General features: G+C 33.9%; 1 protein-coding gene and 1 long non-coding RNA gene across 2 annotated transcripts in view; one reads left to right on the top strand and one right to left on the bottom strand.

Moving 5' to 3' along the window:
* The window catches only part of LOC138238442 (uncharacterized), an 86,290-nt gene that overhangs the window by 52,743 nt on the left and 13,235 nt on the right, over positions 1-20,312 (bottom strand). The window lies entirely within an intron of this gene.
* On the top strand, positions 962-19,117 carry nicn1 (nicolin 1). Its single transcript, XM_006630962.3, has 8 exons — positions 962-1,110; positions 5,403-5,430; positions 5,926-6,069; positions 7,470-7,652; positions 10,552-10,665; positions 12,243-12,314; positions 18,019-18,123; positions 18,547-19,117. Coding segments are annotated over exons 1-8 (690 nt in total). The 5' UTR covers positions 962-1,108; the 3' UTR covers positions 18,589-19,117.

Here is a 20,312-nt window from a genome sequence, read left to right as displayed (position 1 = left end):
GTATGCATTTCATCATATGATTCTTTCGTATGACATGAATGCTGACAATTTTAAAAACTACTGAAGCAAAAAAGCAAGCAAAGTCAGGATTTCTTCTGGGAGCCAGCTAATCTAGAAGTTGATAGCTCTCTGGTCCCATTGCTTCCCCACTTTTTACACTAGCACTGCAATGAGGAAGACACATTGGCTTTTAAATATCACTTTCACACATTTAATTCCCCTACAGATACTGGTATAACTCTTCAGGTGTAAATGGAAGGGAATATGGGGGAAGGGAGCCAAACTACTTTTGGTCATTTACCTCATGATAAAGTGCCTTTCCTCGTCATACTGTATGTGACCATTTAAATGATAGCCACAAACTATCTTTACTGTATATCTCTACACGAGAATATTTCTGTAGGGTGCATTTTTGAAAATCGCACCTGCCAGCTTCTTTTCAGGTTATCAAATTCCAGTCTTTTTCTGTCCCCTGGGATAGTTGCGTGTCCTTCCTGCTGCTAGATTGAGCACTTCTTTCTAAATGAATTTGAAATAACACGATAACAAGACAGTGGAAGGGATTTCCAATGGCTTATCCTCCTTTAACAGGATTCAGAACTTCTACTGCTTCAGCACATTTTCCTTTCAGTTACTTACTCATTACATATTTACTAACTTTTTATTTTAATTAAATTCATATAAAGGTATCACTCAGGATTAAATAGGAAATAATATCTTTTTGGATTACAGTATGTTAAATGAAATACAAGTGTGTATATCTGGTGCAACAGAAAGGAGCTTTGTGAAGTAAAAAATCCAATTTTTTTAATTTAATTGTGGTTGATGAAGGTTAAATTAAATATTGGTCGCTCTGATAAGGATTCCTGTTATGGTGCTTTTTTCACTGCTTGTCAATAGAACTATTTTTCTTAGTCTCTTGTCTCTTTAAAAAAGCAGCGGTGTTGCCATGGTTGCAGACAGGAAGTTGTGCACAGAAGGAAGCTTTGGTATATTCTCTCGCTCTCGGGATGAATAATGTAATTGTGCTGTTTAAAGAAAAATATATTTAGACAAAACCCTTCCGTAATTTTTGTATATTCGTAAAATCCCAGTCAAACGGAATATTATGTAAGTATATTAATTTAATATTAAAGGTTTGAAAACACCGTGCATTTTGTGCATCAGTGTGTCATTTCTATGCAAGCTATACGTTTTATAGTCTTGGTTTTATACCTTGATACCAATCTGCTAATTGTGCTAGCTATGCAGTAAAGACATCGTGCTCTGCAGAGACCGAAAGGAAAGGCTAGAGTATAGTAAATATAATGTTTTAATGTGTCCCCTCGTGCTTAAATATTTAATATGAATATAAACAAGAGTGAACAATAATCAGTATATAAGGAACACCTTACCACTCCTCTCTTGTACAAGTAAGTGTAGAACTGCAGTAGTCGTAGTGACGTTAACGCTGCTTCCAAGACTACTCCTAGTTGATGAGCATAAAGACGTCGCCAGTTTTACAAGAAGATATAAAGGCAAAATATTGGGAAGGGATTGGGGAGTTTGAGGCACGCACCTGTATATAATGACCCATTAAAACTTTTACAGTCTGTGAGTTGTGCTATTAATGTGGACTTTATGGTTTCTCCAGGTTTTAAAGGTGGTTAAGCTACAGTATGCTCCTTTCCCATCTTACCGTCCTGTGCCAAGAGCTTTTATTTAGAGCATGTGAGGGATCACGATGGATGTGCTTGCCAGAAAGAGCTGTATTTCTTGTGACCTGTGACTTTATGGGTCATTGGAGCTGTAGAGCTGGAACCACAGATATGGATTAAGGTTATGCCCATTCTTTTCCCATGGGCTCCAACCTGGTTTGGAATGTAAGCCTCTTGCCACCAGGATTAGAGCAAGTTCTCCATTGTTCGGAGGTGTGGCAGATACTGTAATACGCCTTTTGGCTTATTTTCAGCTGAAGTGCAATCAGTTTCTTTATCGGAGCTCATTTCAATACTGGGAATATAAAATCCACATAGTTCCATATAAATATTAGTATTTGTTGTTTAACAGACAGTCCATCATGGTTAGATAAAGGGTAAAGCAGGTATTTCAGACTTTCTGGAGGGACTGCAACCATTTTTTTCCATCCAAGCTCTTATACTTATATAGCTCATATACTTATCTGAGGTGTTTATGTAGGTACACACGATGAAGTGAATGTCCTCAACTATAAAAATCATATGGTGACTCAATTCCTCATTTCTCCAGCCTGTGTTGTGGAGCTACTGGTGCATAATGGCAGCCAGACCTTTTAGCAAGGTGGGCCCTCTCCTGTGTAAATCACAATTGGATGAATAGCAATATAAAAAAGGGAAGAAAAAAAAACAATAATTTCTGTTATTAGCAGAAATTCTAGTGTAATGTTTGTGATTAATTTAACAGTTAAAAATATTCTGCTACTCATGAGAACGACACAAATAGATGTTTACTTCCCAGAACCACAAAGCAGAAGAGAAAACAGCATTATCCAATAGCCTAGTCCTTTGAATTGGCCTCTCATTTCAAATATTCATTTTGTACTGTATGTATTAGGCTCTGCGCAGCATTAGTTTTGGCAATAAATGTGTTTTTTTTTGTAAGCTACAGTATATTAGGAAAATGCACCTCAAATGTATGAGATATCTATAATGTGTATTATAAATTGTAAATGGTGTTTAACATTGCTGTATTCCTTTCACATGTTCCTTCCCTAGGCCAGCAGAAGCAATTTTATAGTGATGATCTAAAATGTTATTAATGTTATTTAATTAATCATTAATCCCGGGAGACCTGCATTTTGTAATATGAAAAGTATCCTTTTACCTTCATTGAAGTACAAAGGAATAAATTACGTTAATGATGAGAAACACTTGACAGTGAATGCATTTGTTTTGATTAGTACATTTTGTTTGAAGATTCTGATCAATATGAATTAAAGATTGTTTAATGGCAAGCTTGGTTTCTTTACACCCAAATTAAGCTGTATTAATAACAAAGTTGTTCTAAGAGTAGAAAACACTAGTAGAGGCTTTGGATAAATTGCTGATGCTCATACAAAAGAGAGATAGATAAGAACTTTAAAATGGTTTGATTTCATGACAGAAGGCTGTTTCGCTCATCTAGCTCAATTCGTTTCTAGTTATGAAGTGATCTGAGAATCTCATTTAATCGTTTCTTGAAAGAAGCCAGGGCATCAGCTTTGACAACATAGTTGAATACTGTCGTCTGTTCCAGACTCCAGCAGCCCTTTTGTCATCACATGTCTGCTGTTATTACTTTTTAAATACAATTTTACGGTAAAATAAAGTGTATCCTGTGATCTGTATTGTTTATAATATAACATAATTGAGTGGTGGTGTGGAGTGGTTAAGGAAGAACTTCTGACTGGGTTGTAGGTTGAAATCCCTTACTGTAGTTTCCATTTGTCTTCTGATTTGTGTACAGTACTGTACATTGTTGGTTCTGAAGATGTCCAATGGGTGGACTTTTGTCAAATTCTTCAGAAGAGAATTTTGAATACATTACTCAGGTTAATGTATTCTGTATTCAAGATACAAAGATGTATTTGTTTTAGTGTATCAGATAATTTATTTTTAACCCAGAAATGTATTTGGCTGCTTGTTATTGCACTGATTCAAGGGGCACATGATCTTTTCTTGTTATAATGGTGTCCAGAATTGTGCACACTATTCTAAATATAATGCCCAAACCTTATAAATGCATTACACATTTTCTTCTTCATTCATTTTATCCCTTGATTTAAGTTCTACAATTCTAACTATATTCTAACAATCTGTTATGGTTTTTATTGCTTCCTCACATTTTCAAGTAGGAAAATGGTGTCAACATACAGTAAACACCTGTCCCACTATAGGAACGTTTAGATAACATTGACTAAGACACTGATATGTTGGTAACAAAATGTCAGTGTCCACTCAAACCAAAAGCATTATAGTAGAATAAAAGTAAAATTGCTTTATTTGGGGGGAATTCAAAGCAAAGTCTCAACCAAGGAGCAAAGTTATAAACCAAATTTAAAATACAGATGTTCAATGAATTGGATAATCCATGCTGTAGAATTTATTATCCGGTTTACTTATTAAGGATTATAATTTACAGTAGGTATAGAATCTGGTGGTCTCTGCTTGTTCAGGACCTAGAGTGAATATCCTTGCCTTTACTTAAAGCGCATGTATTCAACAAGTCTAATTCAGGAGACTTCCTAACTGAAGAAAGTTTCTAAGCTAATAATGAAAATTTGGTTTAATGAACAGTGCAGACAAACATCAAAGCATGGAAACATGCATATACAGTAAATGCTGTGTTATTGTACAGTAGTGGTGTTTGGGAATGCTGCTCCCCACTGTATTATTTAATTTTGTATTTGTTGAAAGTAAAAGCAGAAGAAAACCAAGGCAAGCTTTACATATATAGTTTTGTACACCCGATTTCAAAACGTTTAAACTACCAAATTATTTTCTGTTTGATGAATGTCTGTTTTAACTGTAAAATAGATGCAAATCTAAAATACATAAACCAGTGTGCTCAATCCTGTTGCTTTCTACTATCTGAAAGTTTCTCACAATACCTCATGAAAATATGAAAAGTACTGTATTTAATATTTCTTTATGGACAATGCTGATAACAGAAGTATATTGAAGTTGTCCTCATCAAAACCCCTGATCTTTTTCATAGTAGCTTCTTCATGCTTCATGTTTTCAACATAATATTTATAGTTTGTGCCTGCCAAATACATATATAGTCATAATCTGCACTTTTAAACATTAAATGTCATTTGTCAAGTTCACTACAGCAAGTGTTTGTTTTCATTTTTATATCTCCTTTACCATTTCTAAAAAATTTGCTAATCCTCTCATTTTGGTGTCATCTGGAACATGGGATTTGGGCTTGTTTATTAACTATACCAGAATCTAGATAATTGATGTAAATTAGGAAGAGCACTGCTGTAACACATACTGTAACTGTCCCAATACAGTTACAGTATGTGTGTTATTGCACTAATTACATTAGTCTAGTTTGAGCATTCACTCTTATCCATTGAACTGTTCTTAATTTCAAGGCATGCATTACCTTGAAAGCCTACTGTCTGGCTGCAAGTTAAAAATTAGTTTTATGAAGAAATGTATCAAAGCTAACGGAAAATCTATATACTTCCTATTACGTCTGTATCCTCACCTGCAACTGCGTTTTCAAAGAACACCATTAGCTTATGTACAGTAAATCAATTTTGACTATTACCTTGAATTATAATGCCATATACAGTACATGATCCTCTTAAATTATAATTATCATTCTATAACTTTACATTCAGTAGAAGTAAGAGTTATTGGTGATATATTGCTGGTTTTGTTTCTGTTTTTTAGGATGGATGCTACTCCAATTTTCCAGTCAGTGAGTATTACTCCTGTCTTCAGTGACTGTTTGAAGAGTTTTGTTAATATTTTATGAATTACATCTTTTGTTTCCTTTAGGATAGTTAGTAGAAAACTAGAGCCCTAGAAAGTTGCTTTACAGTATATTAACTGCTTCTTGTACCTTTAATATGCTTGTCATGTCTGTTGTATTTTTATTATGCTTATACTGTTTAATATCAAACTTTGTCTCTGCTTAGATACAGAATATTGTCAGTTTCATCCTTCATAAAACTAATATTTAATCTCGAGATTTTGTCAGTGTTTTCTTTTTTGGAAGCCTAACTGCAGAGTGGAAATCACCATTAAGTGGACCCAGGTGTTAAGATCGACCTGTTATAAAACATAAACAATAAAATAATATTTTCTTCCATTTCTTTCGATTTTCTCTTATTTGTTATCATTTAACTATGAATATATATATACAAAATCTATACATTTATATTTAATTTTCTGCTTTAATTCTTCTTTGAAGAGATTTTTAAAAATGAGTGAGCACACAGTAGAATGCACTGTGAAACGACCAGTGGCCCTGCAGATGGGAGATGTGAAGACCGACATGTCCAGGCCAGGGATCTTTGTTATAGACGTCACATTTCCACAGGGTCAGACTGTCAATGTAAGTTGAAGAAATTAAGCATTTGATGCAGGGATGGAAGCTGTGATTGTTTGGCGCCTTTCACTTTTTCAACCAAGTGACCTGGCTTTAGTAATAATACTGGCCCAGTTGGTCAAAGGCAGCACTTAATTTAGATTAAAAGAAACTGTAAATAGAATAAGATCCTAGAGAATCAGATGCATTCAGTTGGCATTTAATGGTCTTGGCTGAACTTGATGAGAATTTGATGTGATATAAAAAGCCTTTGAGGTAAAGGCATAGCCACATTGTAGTCCTTTGAACTTAGACATGGTACCAGTAGCTGAGACCTATTGTCACAAGTTCAGTCAGACCATGGCAAGAATTGTTTATGAACCAGTGTTAACCTAAGTCTAAAATCCATGCAAAAGGCTTAAAGTCTGTTTGACAAAATGGTTGTATGTGAGGTGTTTTAGTGCTTTAGTGCTCTTTGTGCAACCCACAGTATAGCTGAAGTTTCATTCATTTCATACTGTATCTCCCAATTCAGATGTACAGTACTTGCTGTCTCATTGTCAGTACTCTTTTGTAGATTTTATGGTCTAAGGAAGAATCAGCCTACTGCAGTTTTAACCAATCATTAAATAAAACACAGAAGCATTTAAACATTTCAAAATACATTAATAAAACATTATTGTACTTCAGTTGCAGTTGTAGGCTTACAGTTTCAGGGTGAAAGTCTTCTGAGGAGTTAAGAATTTATTATCAAAATTCCATTAAGGCTTATTTGTGAATAAAACATGCTGTATGCCCAAACTGAGAAATTATGATCATCCTTTGGTTTAATGTTGGTCTTTTACATGCAAGGCTCTGGAATATGACCTGAAGGATATTGGAAATTGTATTGCATGTGCTTTTGCTTGAAAATGTACTGTAGTTGTACCTGCCTGCTACAGCATAACTTCTTACCACCTGCTTTTTATTTCTATACATTTTGATTTGCTTACAGCATCATATTTATTTATTATGATGGTGAAAATGAATATTCCCCAACATTATGTTTTTACATTTTTTGTATGAATAACCAATGATTCAAAGTGTGCAAATACAAATGTGGTATGATCCGTTTCCTTCAAAACTCAACAGAAGGCCTAGGATTTAAGATTGGGTTTACCCCATCCAGGTCAGCCATTCCATGAGTGCTTGAAAACACCACAACACATGTAATAACTGCCAGGTTTTGAAGATGCAGTGTTCAGTTCAGACATATAGTTAAACTCTAACGTACACTCAGTAGCCTCTGGTTCTTTTTATAGAATGTTGTACCAGATATCCTCTTTGTACCCAGTGGAAGCATGAAGCACGCTATTAACTAAAATTATAAATAGAATGTACACCAGACCTGCTCTTGTTTTTCAATGATATTTTTTTTTATTTCTCAGATACAAGAAATTTCTTTTAAGAACTATTACACTGCCTTTCTAACGGTGCGCCTCCAGAGACAGGACCCTGAATCTCCAGAGAATGCTCTGAAGTGGATTACTGGCCTGAAAGACTGCTGCCTTATGCCCAATCCACACACTGAGAGAGGATCCCAGGATTACTTCTCTATCTATAGACAGCAGGTGAGTCCAGGGAAAACACAGCTTTCACCAAGTTATTTCTAATAAGACAAAACCCACTACTTACTATACATTTAGTGTATCAATTGAAGAACAATACATTTGCAGTCTGTGTTGATATCTTGCATCTGAGCTTATGTATTATATGCTTATATGACTCATTATAGCTGTCTTAAGTATTGTATATATCCAGCAATGGTTTGAATTGTGTGAGAACTACTGCACTCAACCTGTTTTTCACTTATTCTTTTTGGGATAATCTACTTAATAGGATACCTTGACAGCTAAGACTAGTCTACTTGTTCTTTCACCATAACTATAAATTCTAAATTCATCAAAAGTAATACGGTCTGTATTTACAGTTGAATGTCCCAGAGGTATATTGAATTGCTTTCAGGGTTGTACAGTAGAACTGGTCACCAGATTGGCCTCAGTGTAATTCTCAAGTCAGCTGAAACACGTTTATTTTTAAGCAGACCTGAATTAACCCTTGCCAATCTTATCACAAAACTGAACATTTGAACTAATGGTTGCTGTTAAAAACACATTTAGTTGAATCTCGTTGCATCCATTCAGATCACTTGGTTGTTTTCTAGGGATTTTGTTTCTAAAGCTTTCAGTAATTTGATGTATTTCACACATTATTAGTCAAACTTCACCCAAAAAGCACATTGGTGACTTTTAAAAATTGTCTTAAAAATTATACTTATCATAATTATAATTATACTACAATTTTTTCTTTAGAATGTTAATTTTCTGTAGCATTTTGGTACAGCTACCACAGATGAACCTATATTCTTCATACATTTAGCAGAGCAGTAAGTTTATTCCCGCTTTTCACCACAGAAATCAGCACAATTAGACAGCAAGGTTTAGCTGAAGTCTTTCAAGATGCTAAGAGTCCCTTAGTTAAAAAGTTAAAACAATAATTATGTAACAGATTGTATTTTCCTGTTTTTTTAAAACAAGTGAAATTTTGATAATTTACATATGATATTTAGGTATTTCAAAAATATATCAAAAGGTCTTTCAGCTCCTTGCTGGATTCCTGAAAGCTTGTAGTGATGCCAGTAAGAGATGTGCCACTTCATATCTATCAGTAACTTTCCTGAATTGCACTTTGGGGCTTGTAGCGTAAAAAAAGATAAATTACTTTCACTAAGGACCTAAGATATTCCATAAAGGTGAGTCATAACTAGATATTGCAAAGTGAGTGGAATATAATAAAAAAGTACTTATTCCAACTTGAAAAAAATTATGCTGTTTTTTAAACCCTAACCCTTTTGCATAGAAGTGGTATTTGCATAACTGTATTGTTTTAAGAACTCTTATGTTATGCAATGCAATTTTAAGGCACTCCTGGTTTAAAGTAATCTGTTTATAAACTGCAATCATGCAGCTTGTTGTTGGCAGTCCTTTTCTAAAGCAACATTGCATACAGAATTTGATGATGGTGCTGTCAGCTTATCATTAGGATGCACAGTTCCCATGCTTTTTGCGTACTTAAATTAGTGCTTCTCATTTCTCTTCCCTTTTGAAAGGAATTGGCCTGTCATGATATCAGCACCTATTTCTGGGTAAATTTGTGTATCCATCACTCCAACCGACAACATTTGATCGAGGTGGATCTGATTCATGACAACAAAATACAGCTTTAGACAATTAATATAACATACTATGCTGCTTCACTTTTGGAACTGTGTTATCATAACATGCCTTTTTAAAATATTCTTTAGAGTGGTGGACGATGTTGTTGACCATAGTCTATATGGAATAGAAACAGGCAGGCTACAGTATATATACTGTATATACACAGTATATATGTTCATTATATACTTAGAAACATTTTGGAATTGTGCATTGTCAACTAATTACAGATATTTTTTTTTCTTAAAAAGGTACAAAAAGCTTTGGTGTCAAGGTTAGAGCAAAAACTCCATTTGTCAAGGGCATTGTCAGAATAGGTTTTTGCATCAGCCCATCACTGAGCATGCAGCATTCACATTAACTTGGTAAAATAAATAAATGGAAGTCTGAGCTCCTGAATATTGGTAATGTCAAGTCATATCTGAAGAAAATCTTGATGTGACAACAGAAACACAGACTGGATGTTAGCAATGATAAATATTTGATAGTATTCTAAACCAGCAATGGCCTCATGTTGTCTGGCCTAAATACCGTTAGTGCCTTGTCTCTCAGTGACCTGAGAAAAAAACATTCTTCATTTAGGTAGGTCCCTTCAAGGGCATGGCATGCATTAAGGTTATTTGCTGGTTCTTACCAACAGATTGGTGATAATTTTCCATAGTCGATTGACTATATTATACTGTGAATCAGGTGGGTAGCTGCGTCAGCATGCGTAGGCTGCAAAGGAACAAGTAATAGGTTTATTCCATGCTGAAAAAAAGAAGAAAGAGAACACAACGTTTTGGCCGTGGAGCCTTCTTCAGGTGTGAAGGCTGAACACCTGAAGAAGGCTCCACGGCCGAAACGTTGTGTTCTCTTTCTTCTTTTTTTCAGCATGGAATAAACCTATTACTTGTTCCTTATACTGTGAATGTTGTTGTTATTATTTGTAGTCTCAATTTAAAAGCACTGTTATTACTGTAGTTTGGTGTCAGTTTTCTTAAAATAATTGCAATGATATACTGGAAATTCTTTAAATCATGGTAGTTAAATGCATCCGTTAAAAATTAAAGTTATAATATAAAAACAACAATTTATTAAGTAGGGTGGGATATTTTAAGTTGCTAAATTAAGTTCAGTTTAGGTGTCACGTTAGTTCTTCTGAGGAAGATACTGTATATTTTTCAGACTAAACCCAAACACATTTTACAATGAATGTGTAAACTATGGTAATACAGAGCTATAATACTTGTGCTCAACTATCCTTTGTTTGCAGATGCTTATTGAACCGGATGATGTGACCTCAGTGCGTCTCATCTTGAGGCAGCCCTCTTCATCATGGCTAACCTTCACTCTGGAAGAAATTAAAATCTTTGAATGTGTAAACGAGGTAGGTGACCTGGACACATTTAATTCTTACATACAGTACAAATGCCAGAAGTGTTACAGTTGCACAAAAAATGTTATAAATATATATCATCTGTGTTCAGATTTTGAATTATGAATGCTAGACTGGCTCAAAAAGTAGATGTTATTTGCTAATAATGCACATATAAATGTAATTCTAAAAAATAACGTTGACTGATACAAAATTGAAAAAATACATTGCACACATAAAAACAATATTGAGTCAACTAAATTCTCAAGTGCAGTATCCCACCATAAATCTTGAAGATATAGATGTATATTTTAGAGATAAATAATTGATATGAAAAAGCTGCAGTATATTTTGCAGCAACCCAAATACCTTTGCATAACATTATTTGAGATTCACTTAGCATTAATTAAATTCTGCAAATGTGACTTTAGGAATGAAGTCCTTATTATCATTTGAATGTTTACCACACTTTATAATGGCTTATTTCGACAAATGTATAACTTCAATTTTACCTGTATTTGCCTGTGATTTATCATAGCATAATTGTTTTTAATCTTTTTTACAAAGGTTTGCGAATTTGTTCATTATGGTTTGGGCTACTTCTCTTTCACATTTAAAAATGTATTAGGTATATCACAGTAAATGACCTTTATTACAGTTGGTCTTAAAAAGGTCACAAAAATCAATCCAAAGACATATGGTACTAGTAGGTTAATTCACTTTTGGGAAAAATTGTCCCCTATGTGAGGGTGTGTGTTTGTGTGTGTGCCCTCCGATGTTCAGTAGGCACCTCATCCATGGTGTCCCCCATACTAGATAAAGCCATTAGAAAATGGATGATACTGATGAGTTTTTGGCAGAGCATGATGTTCCAGTTGACAGCCAAGTTCAGTCCAAAGGTGTTAATTCAGTGCTAATTTGGTGCTGTATGAAGTGACAACACTGGCCGGTGATGCTGCACACAGGAGCATGTGTGTAGTATTTAATAAAGGTGTGTGAAAATGGATGTCATTTACAAAAAGTGACTATGACTGGAGTTGGAACAATGCCATTAACCTAGCGACTGACTGCTAAGAGGACCACCCAGTGCTGCCTGTCTGTTGGAAACAGTTTTGCAAGCCTTATGACAAGAGATGAATTCTACACACTCAGATGCCACAGCCTGGCATGTACCTGTAGTTTTCCTACACCAAACTTTTGTTTCTTTGTCAGCCTGGACACACCAGCATAATTACATTTTGCATAATGAATTCTGTACCCTAATATACAGTATGCAAATATACTATATACAGTATACTGTACACTTGCTGTTTCTATGGGGGAGGATAATGTTGAAAACGATGTATTCTAAACATTGTGGAAATCATTAATTGTGCGTGTACTGTATGTAAGAATTGTATTTTTAAATTGATTAATAAATGTCAAAACTTTATTTTAGTATTGAAATAATATTGAAAAAATACAGCCAAGCTCATCATAACTACAGCATGCCTTTATTGAAGGAAAAACAATCAATTATCAAGGTTTAAATGATTGTTTTTGGTTTATTTTTCACTGGATACTAATAGAAATAATTTATTTTTTAACAGGATTCAAAAAAGAACTTTCCATCATGGTTTTCAAACCTTTCACCTGTTGACCAATCTCCAGATTTGCCAGAAGTAAGTTCTTTACAATTTATAAGAGTAATGTGTATACATTTTATATTTCACATACCTGTATTATATATACAGTATATATCTTTTCCACTTTGTGTAAGAGTGCTTTGTTAAAGAATCCAGCCATGTGTATTCCATGTTATCTGAGCACTATTTAAAGTTTCTCAGTTAAAGTTTCAAATTTAACAATAATTTGAAGTATAACATTAAGATTTTTTTTTCTTGTTTGAAAATAAAATACTTGTAAAATCAATAAAATAGCAGTAAATGCTTTTATCCCTTCACAAATTTCAGTGTTTAAAGAACTGAAGCTTCCTCAGTATTTGGGTTTTGAGAAGAGACAATAAATATAAAAGATCTCCAATTTAAACTGGGTCATTAGCCAGGTCCTGAATTCACTTCTGATGGATTATCCTGTAACACTTCTTAATTAAGTAATAATTAAGTTTAAATTGGTATTTTATGTTTATCCTTGGCTCTCAGGTACTGCAGTCAGAACAAATCAAGTCTAAGTGCTGTAAATGTTCTACATTCACCCATCATAAAATTCTTAAATAGAGGACATTTATCCCAAAGTTTTGCATTTTTATTTCACTGTTACCCTTAATGTCTTTTTTGCTAAATGTCATAGTTTGGCTTGAAAAAATAGGCATGCACCATTATAATGTTCACATTAAATTGGTTATCCTGATAGTTATATTATTCTATAATGTGCAGTTTTATTGCCTTCTTTTTTTTCTAACACTACTATGGAAATAGGTGGCCTTGACAAGCACATCTAAATAACACAAACTAAAAAAAAAGTCAAATTTCAAGTTGTCTTGAATTTGTTTGTAGACTACTGTACCATAAAAAACTTTCCAGTAAACATAAACTCTAACACTGGGAGATTCTCAATGTCTGTGCTGCTATAAATGTTCTAAATTTCATGCATATAGTAGGTTTATAAGAAAGCATAAAGATAAACCATGCAATTTCAATGGCTCATGTGAAAAAGTTTCAAAATAATGGATACAAACCAGAGGCTACATATCCAAGCTGATGGTGCTATCTTCATCATGCTTGAATGTTAATTAATGGTGTTCTTACAAATGGGAATGCCTTCACTGTTGTTTGTGATCCATTATGTAGCCTGGCACATAGAAAATTAATTTGTTCATATATTGTATAGCTCTCGCAGATAGTCCTAGAAAATAGATCATGTGCAATGTTTGTGATCTTCATTATTTTTAATCATTTACTGTTGATAATAATAGAATATTCATTACTGTGCATAAGCCCACCCATTTATAGGTTAGACTTAAAATAAATTTGTACGCTTAAATAACAGTTTATTATAGCGGTGTAACACAAGAAGATAAATATACCTTGAATTTAAGACAGACAGTAGATTGTATTATTTGTAATGTCTTAATGTTGGCACAGTGGAGTTTTTGATAATACATTCTCTTAATATTAATCCTAGTGAAGAATTCAATAAATCACAAATAGAAACAGGCAATTTCCCAGACATTAAACTCAGCAGGCTATGGTAATAGTCTGTCTGCAGATGGCACTGAACAACTCATTCCTCTTAATAGATGGAATAAAATCAATAAGATCTTAAATCTCTTAACATGCAAAAGTTCAAATCTGTCTCTTGAAACATTTTTTCTATTATTTCCATATATGGTTGTATTGTATAACAGGTACATTCTTGCTGCATCTAATTCTGAAATCTATAACTTTGTTAACTTAACATTCCTTCCTACATAAGTTCCTGATTTCAGAGTAGATCTATTATTTTGATGCCACCTCTTGTAGAATCAAAGCCCTCTGAGCACTGTAAAAATGTAGGCCTTATTCATAGATATATATAGACTTGATGTGTTTTTTGCTTTCTATTTTTCTTATAGTATATTTCTTAATAGAATTCTGCATGGATATAATAATCACATTTAAAACATTTTCAGGGATGCAGTAGTGGGGCTGGTCTTGTTGTAGTATTTGTACAGCAGCTTTGTTTCTGTCTATGTAACTTTCATTGATCTTAGTCAGGTGTTAGCTTGTAGCTGAGGTTTCATACAGTAGGATCCTTGTCTAAGCATCTCAAATGAATTAAATAATAGATTACTTGTGAACCACATGGTGTTTATTACACTGCTAATCTGAAATATAAATATCCAAATCTGGTTATCTTTGAAATTTCGATAATGGGCAAGTAAATCCATTCTAATTGGACAACCTGCTTAGAGAAGCTCACTTTGGCACTTGGTATTATTATTGCAGGGTTACCAGACAATATTTTGGCTGGCCTTGTACTTTATGTCCCTTGCACAGGATGCAAAACATTGCCAGACACTTCTTGTGCAGCTCTAATGCGAGGGAAATAAATATGTGTGCTGTATATATAAAAAGGCCAATCTCATTACAGAACAAAATGAATTATGCTTCTGAAGAAGCAATTAGTTCAAGACATTTTTTTAAAGTCTGTTCTCAAATTCCACTACAAGATCCACCTGCAGGAATTGTAAGGTTTACTTAAGTAACACCATCAGGAAATCACACATTGCAGTAATACACCAGTCTTGGCCAGGGCCCCACAAATGATGTTGCATTGGCACAGTATCCTAGGATTTAATTGTTTGAAAGCAAAATGTCTCTCACTGAAGCTGAAAATAATCTGAAACACTGCAGTGGATATTTGCAGTTTAATGAAAACTATTAATATTGAAAAATTGACAGTGGTGAAAGGAAAGCTGTACAGAATTCACAGTTGGATGACAGTGCCCAAATTGCTATTGATCAGTTCCAAGTTTCTGACAGTGTTCATAACCGTACCAAAGAGAGTGTAAGGGACAACTGGGGAGTCTTTCTCAGATTTTCTTCATAAGCACCTCCTGTGAGCCTGATGTGAAAGAATGAGGATAGAACAAGTGTTACAATTAGATCCTCTAAAATCCAAATTAACCTTGAGCCGAATATGTGAATTTATAAAACCAATTAAGGCTTTTTTGGATACATTTACCTTGATGCACCTTCATTTTAGAATTATTAAAATAGGAAAATTATTTTTATTGTAATATGTTGTAAAGGGTTGAAATCACTGCTATTTGGTAAATAGCTATATGGAAATGTGAAACAAAGAACATTTTTGATCTCTTCCTGGGCCTATCTGGTACCTAGTGTTTTACATTATGTTCAAAGAAACACAGATAAGAAATGTTGCACTGCAGCATTGGATGTGGATAATTGTTAATGTATTTTGAATGGGCAATATACTGATTAACAATTTAGTGCAATTCTCCCAATGAAGTAAAAGAAGAATGCTGTAAGGGCAGGTGTTGCCAGTTGTTCTTATCTGAATGTTATGTACTGTACAGTGCTGTTTATTGTAGTTCTTTAAATGTTACTATAAAATCCATCTTTAATCAAAATTAGTCCATACATTTCTAAAAAAAGGGGTTTACATCCACAGTTTCTAGATGAATTGATGCATGTAATAGAAAAAGAAATAGGTAAATAAGAATTAGTGCACAGGTTCATTAGCTCAGTTAATGAGGAACTGTAAGTATAACCAAGTGCTAAAGTAATAGGTTACCAAGGTAACTAATCAAAGAGCCAATCACCACAAAAAAAAGTTTGTGAGGCCCTCTACTATATAAAGGTAAGAAACCTAGTTAACTTGTTCTTATCCATACAGATTAGTTTAACACACCATGCCACAATCTAAAGAGACCTCAGACTACCTCTGGACAGTAAGTGGTCATCAGTCTAGAGAGAGATATAAAACCATAGTAAAACATTTTGGAATTCATCAGTCTACTGTAAGACAAAGAGTATACAAGACAGTTTAAGACCGTGGTGGCTCTATCTAGATGTAGATGTCCTTCAAAATTATTCTCACAGAGCAACAAGAAAACTCATACATGATGTCCAAAAAAAAAAACAGAACCACATCCAAGAATCTCCAGGCCTCTCTTGCTGCATTTGATGTCTATGTTCTTACCTCAACAATATAACACAATCTGAATAACAGTTGCATTCATGGAAGGGTTAGCCAGGAGAAAACCTTTGCTCCCAGTAAAGATCCTATATAGTATAGGAAATGTTTGGTTGCTGATGAAGCCGCTAAAGTATCCAAAAACACTTATTGTATTACATTGCACATGGGGGTCATTGACTTTCTGTTAAATAAATAGGTTTTATTTAATAAATAAACAATAAATATTGTGTTATTGTGTCCAAAATTTGGGTTATCTTCATTAAATATTGCATTTCAGATAAAAGATATATGAAAGATGAAGGGGTGCGTTTACTTTCCAGCACCACTGTATAGCCCACATGACCCGAGCACTACAAAAATGGGCTTTGAACATTTGTATGGAAGACAAGAGACAGAAAAAAATGCCTTTTAAGTACACATATAAAATATGATTAAAGCTAAGTGAATTTACAATCATCTTGTTTAAAGTTCAGGAGAAGGAGACTCTGAAAAGTTTCTTGCCAGCAAAACATGGTTTGATAATATTAAAAAGAGTTACAGTACACATAAATGCGAAATTAGCAGCATCCAAGTTTCCTGCTGAACTGAAGAAGCTGATTGATGAAAAGGGCTATTTGAAAGGGCTTCAACCCTGTAGGAACTGGGTTTTTTTTGGAGGCGTATGCCTAGTCAGTAAGAATATTAAAAAGAAATCTTTATTCTAACATTTTTTACCATTTATTTTTAGGATATGACATAGATAGTGTGTTGTTGTTTTGTTGATATTTATTGCATTTCACTTTATTCTGGTGTATTTGTGTTAACTTAATGGAGTTAAGTTAATCATTTGTGACTTCAGTTCCCCTAACCCTATTTTTCCCGGCAGTCTTATGTTTAACATCCAAGAATCTTTCTACTGTTTTCAAGAAAAGTGGGCAAAGTATTGCTGTATAGCATGTACAGTCCTACATTTAGTGCAGAGCTGTCTTATGATGTTACATTGGAGGCCTGGATACTGTAATGTCAGAGTGCCCTCTGCTGCTTGTGTATACATCAAATTCTTCTAAAATAATAACATCTGTTATCCCCTTAACACTTTGACGACTGTTCCACCATTAGATCACTTTCCTGTTATGTTTTAGTTATAATTTAATTATTCCCTATGACTTAAATGGAAATTCAAAATAATTTAATTAAGAGTTCAACCAATGATATGCTCATATCATTTGTAGTGAAGTATTTAAGATGTTTTGTTCTGGATCCTTGGTTTGGTGGATAACTACAGGTAGAATTGTTGTTCCAAGACAATTATAAATAACTTTTGATCTGTCTCATAAAAAATAAGTTAATATTATGCAGAGTCTTGAATCCAATTTGTAGAATGGACACAGAGAGTCATGTTGAACTACTTTGCATGTAACTATAAATAATTATTCCAGAATTTATTCAATTTAATGTTAAGTCACTCCATATACAGTATGCATTAACCCCTTATGCATTGAGCATACTGTATATAATTAAGTACTATTTGATTCAAAAGCATCCATTGTGTGATCTTAAATAAGCAAAGAATAGCTTTAACAGTTTAGTTATTTCTTTATTTGATAAAATACATGTATTAATCATTGTATCCAGACACTGTATGTTGTATATGATATGATATGATCTACATTATTTGTGGATTGTTAGTATGTTATATACAATGAACACAATTAATGTGTATTATTTCTTTTTGTTATCAAGGGAATACCTGATCCCAAAAAAGTGTCATCCAGTATCCAGCAAATGTGGGCCTTAACAGAAGTAATGCAGACCAATCAGACCGCTGCACGCATAGGCCGCTTTGATGTGAGTTAATTACAGATGTTTACCATCTTCCCATTTTATTTACTGTATGTATTTTGAACCTGTAGCTGCTAAACTGCTAAGCTAATACACCATCTTACGTTGGTAAATGTGCTTTACATCATACTATATAGAAGAGAACATCATGATGCTAAATAATGGTCTTACCTCTTTAATTTTGCTTCTCCAACATCATTTACATAATTTAAGTGCACATTTTGGGTTTATTTTGTTGAATCATTCTGACTAGTACAGTACCTTGGGACAGAATGCAAAGCAATGATGAATGTACAGAATAGGAGAGGTGCAATTTAAATTTTAATTTAAATGTTTATACAAATGGGTTATATATGATGATTAAAAGAATTAGTATACTGTTTATGTGTTTTTAAAACTGGTTTTGCCTTTTTGTTTTTTTTCTTAAAGGTGGATGGCTGCTATGAGATCAACCTGCTTTCATACACATAACTTGGAAATTCATGAAAGAGAACAATTTGCAAACACAGAAGCTGTATCCTGTGGTTAAAACTGCCCTAGAGGGGGAGAGTTTGATGGATTCTAATTCTGCTTTTTGTATACTGTATACTGTATAAAGTCAAAGTTAGCTTGCTCTTAAAACAACACCATTATCTCCTATCCTATCTGTCCCTTTAGACAGTTCTGCTTCGCTCTACATTGTGATATGGCAAGAACTATTAATATTCATTCTCTTAATTCATATATTTGTAGTGTTTCTCCTTCAGTTAGACATTTGCTAATTGAATGTTTTGTCGCATTTGCATTGTGGAACTTGCATATCAACAGAAATGCTTGCTCACCAGGCAGGGCTTAAATTGTGAGTCCTAGAGTAATTGGATGTCTTAAATTGTGGTTTCGCTTACTAGATTTTTTGTTCCTTTGACTGAATGTTAATGTTAAAAATGTAAAAATAAATTATTCCTTCATAGAGATGTATGCAAGAAGTAAATAAATTAAATCTGCTGGCTGTTTTATCAGATACATTGTCTGTAAAATGCTTTTTCCGGCAAAATAATTGCTCCTAGAAATAGATGTAAAGATACCAATAGGATACTGAAAAGGTCATGAGGCAATGTAGGCTGTAAACAGTGGACCGGGAAGGAGCATGTTCATTTCCATATTATGCCATATAATCAGCTCATGGGGGAGCCCTCCTTTATTCTGTGGTACAGTTGTTCTTTAAGGTAAGGTTATGGCTAGGGGGCAGAAAGGGGTGGAAGGCAGTAATAGTGCTGGCAAAGTACATACTGTACATTTTCTTTCAACTGTTCGACTTCAGGCTTCCTGTTTTTTGCAGTTGTGACTTATTTTCATGCACATATCAAGCAGTATGGATTTCAGCAAATAGAACGTGTGCTTCAACCCTTTTGATATTAGTATGATCAAATTAGAAGAGTACAAAATGTTTTATCTTTGTGATTCAACAGTTGGCATTGTTGTAACCTTTTTTTCCAATTACTGAATTGAAATTCAATTCAATTAATTTCAATAATTACTTATATTTGAAGAAGGGGGCACAGGAAAGCACACTATAAATTAGATGCAGTCATTCAATTTCAAAGTAATTCTTGGAGTCAAAAGTTTGCCAAAGGAATGGAAACTTTTATTGTGGAAGTATGCCAGAAAACAGATGTAGAAAGTGAAATATGCTGTGTACCATCTGGCCTTGGGACCTAGGTGAATAACATATAGGAAAGCAGTCTTAATACTATGTTATTTATTTGTAGCTATTATTTCAGGTGCTGCATCAATGTATGCTGTACAGTTATGTTCCTGAAAACCATTTGGCAGTCTGACCACAACCAGTACCAGTAAGAAAATATAGGTGTAATTAATAAAATATATAATGTAATTACTAATTTCACATTCACAAAAGAAAAAGGTAATACAAAGCTTTCTGACCCGGGCATCATGGAGCAGAGGCAAACACCAAAATACAGAGGCAAGGGCACTAAGGGTTATACCAGACAAGGTTATGGTAATAATTATGAGAAATTTAGATTAGAAGAGATAAAATGCAAGAATCTGCAGTAACTGAAATTGTGCCAGCTGGAATCTCAGAATCAGGAATGCAGACCAAACAACATTAAAAAATTGTGGGTATGTGTCAAGCCAAGACTGTTTCAATTAAACAAAACTATGAAGTTGGATTTGGTCACACGTAAGCTGTTTGA

This window comes from Lepisosteus oculatus, chromosome 4 (genome assembly GCF_040954835.1).
Source record: "Lepisosteus oculatus isolate fLepOcu1 chromosome 4, fLepOcu1.hap2, whole genome shotgun sequence".
In the NCBI taxonomy this organism is placed as follows: domain Eukaryota; kingdom Metazoa; phylum Chordata; class Actinopteri; order Semionotiformes; family Lepisosteidae; genus Lepisosteus; species Lepisosteus oculatus.
The sequence above is the reverse complement of the archived record's forward strand: the minus strand, read 5'-3'. Positions and strand labels throughout refer to the sequence as shown.

Coding starts and splice junctions, on each gene's coding strand:
- nicn1 (XM_006630962.3), top strand. Junction 7,653..10,551: donor TCTCTATCTATAGACAGCAG/GTGAGTCCAGGG, acceptor CTTTGTTTGCAG/ATGCTTATTGAACCGGATGA. Junction 18,124..18,546: donor CACGCATAGGCCGCTTTGAT/GTGAGTTAATTA, acceptor TTTTTCTTAAAG/GTGGATGGCTGCTATGAGAT.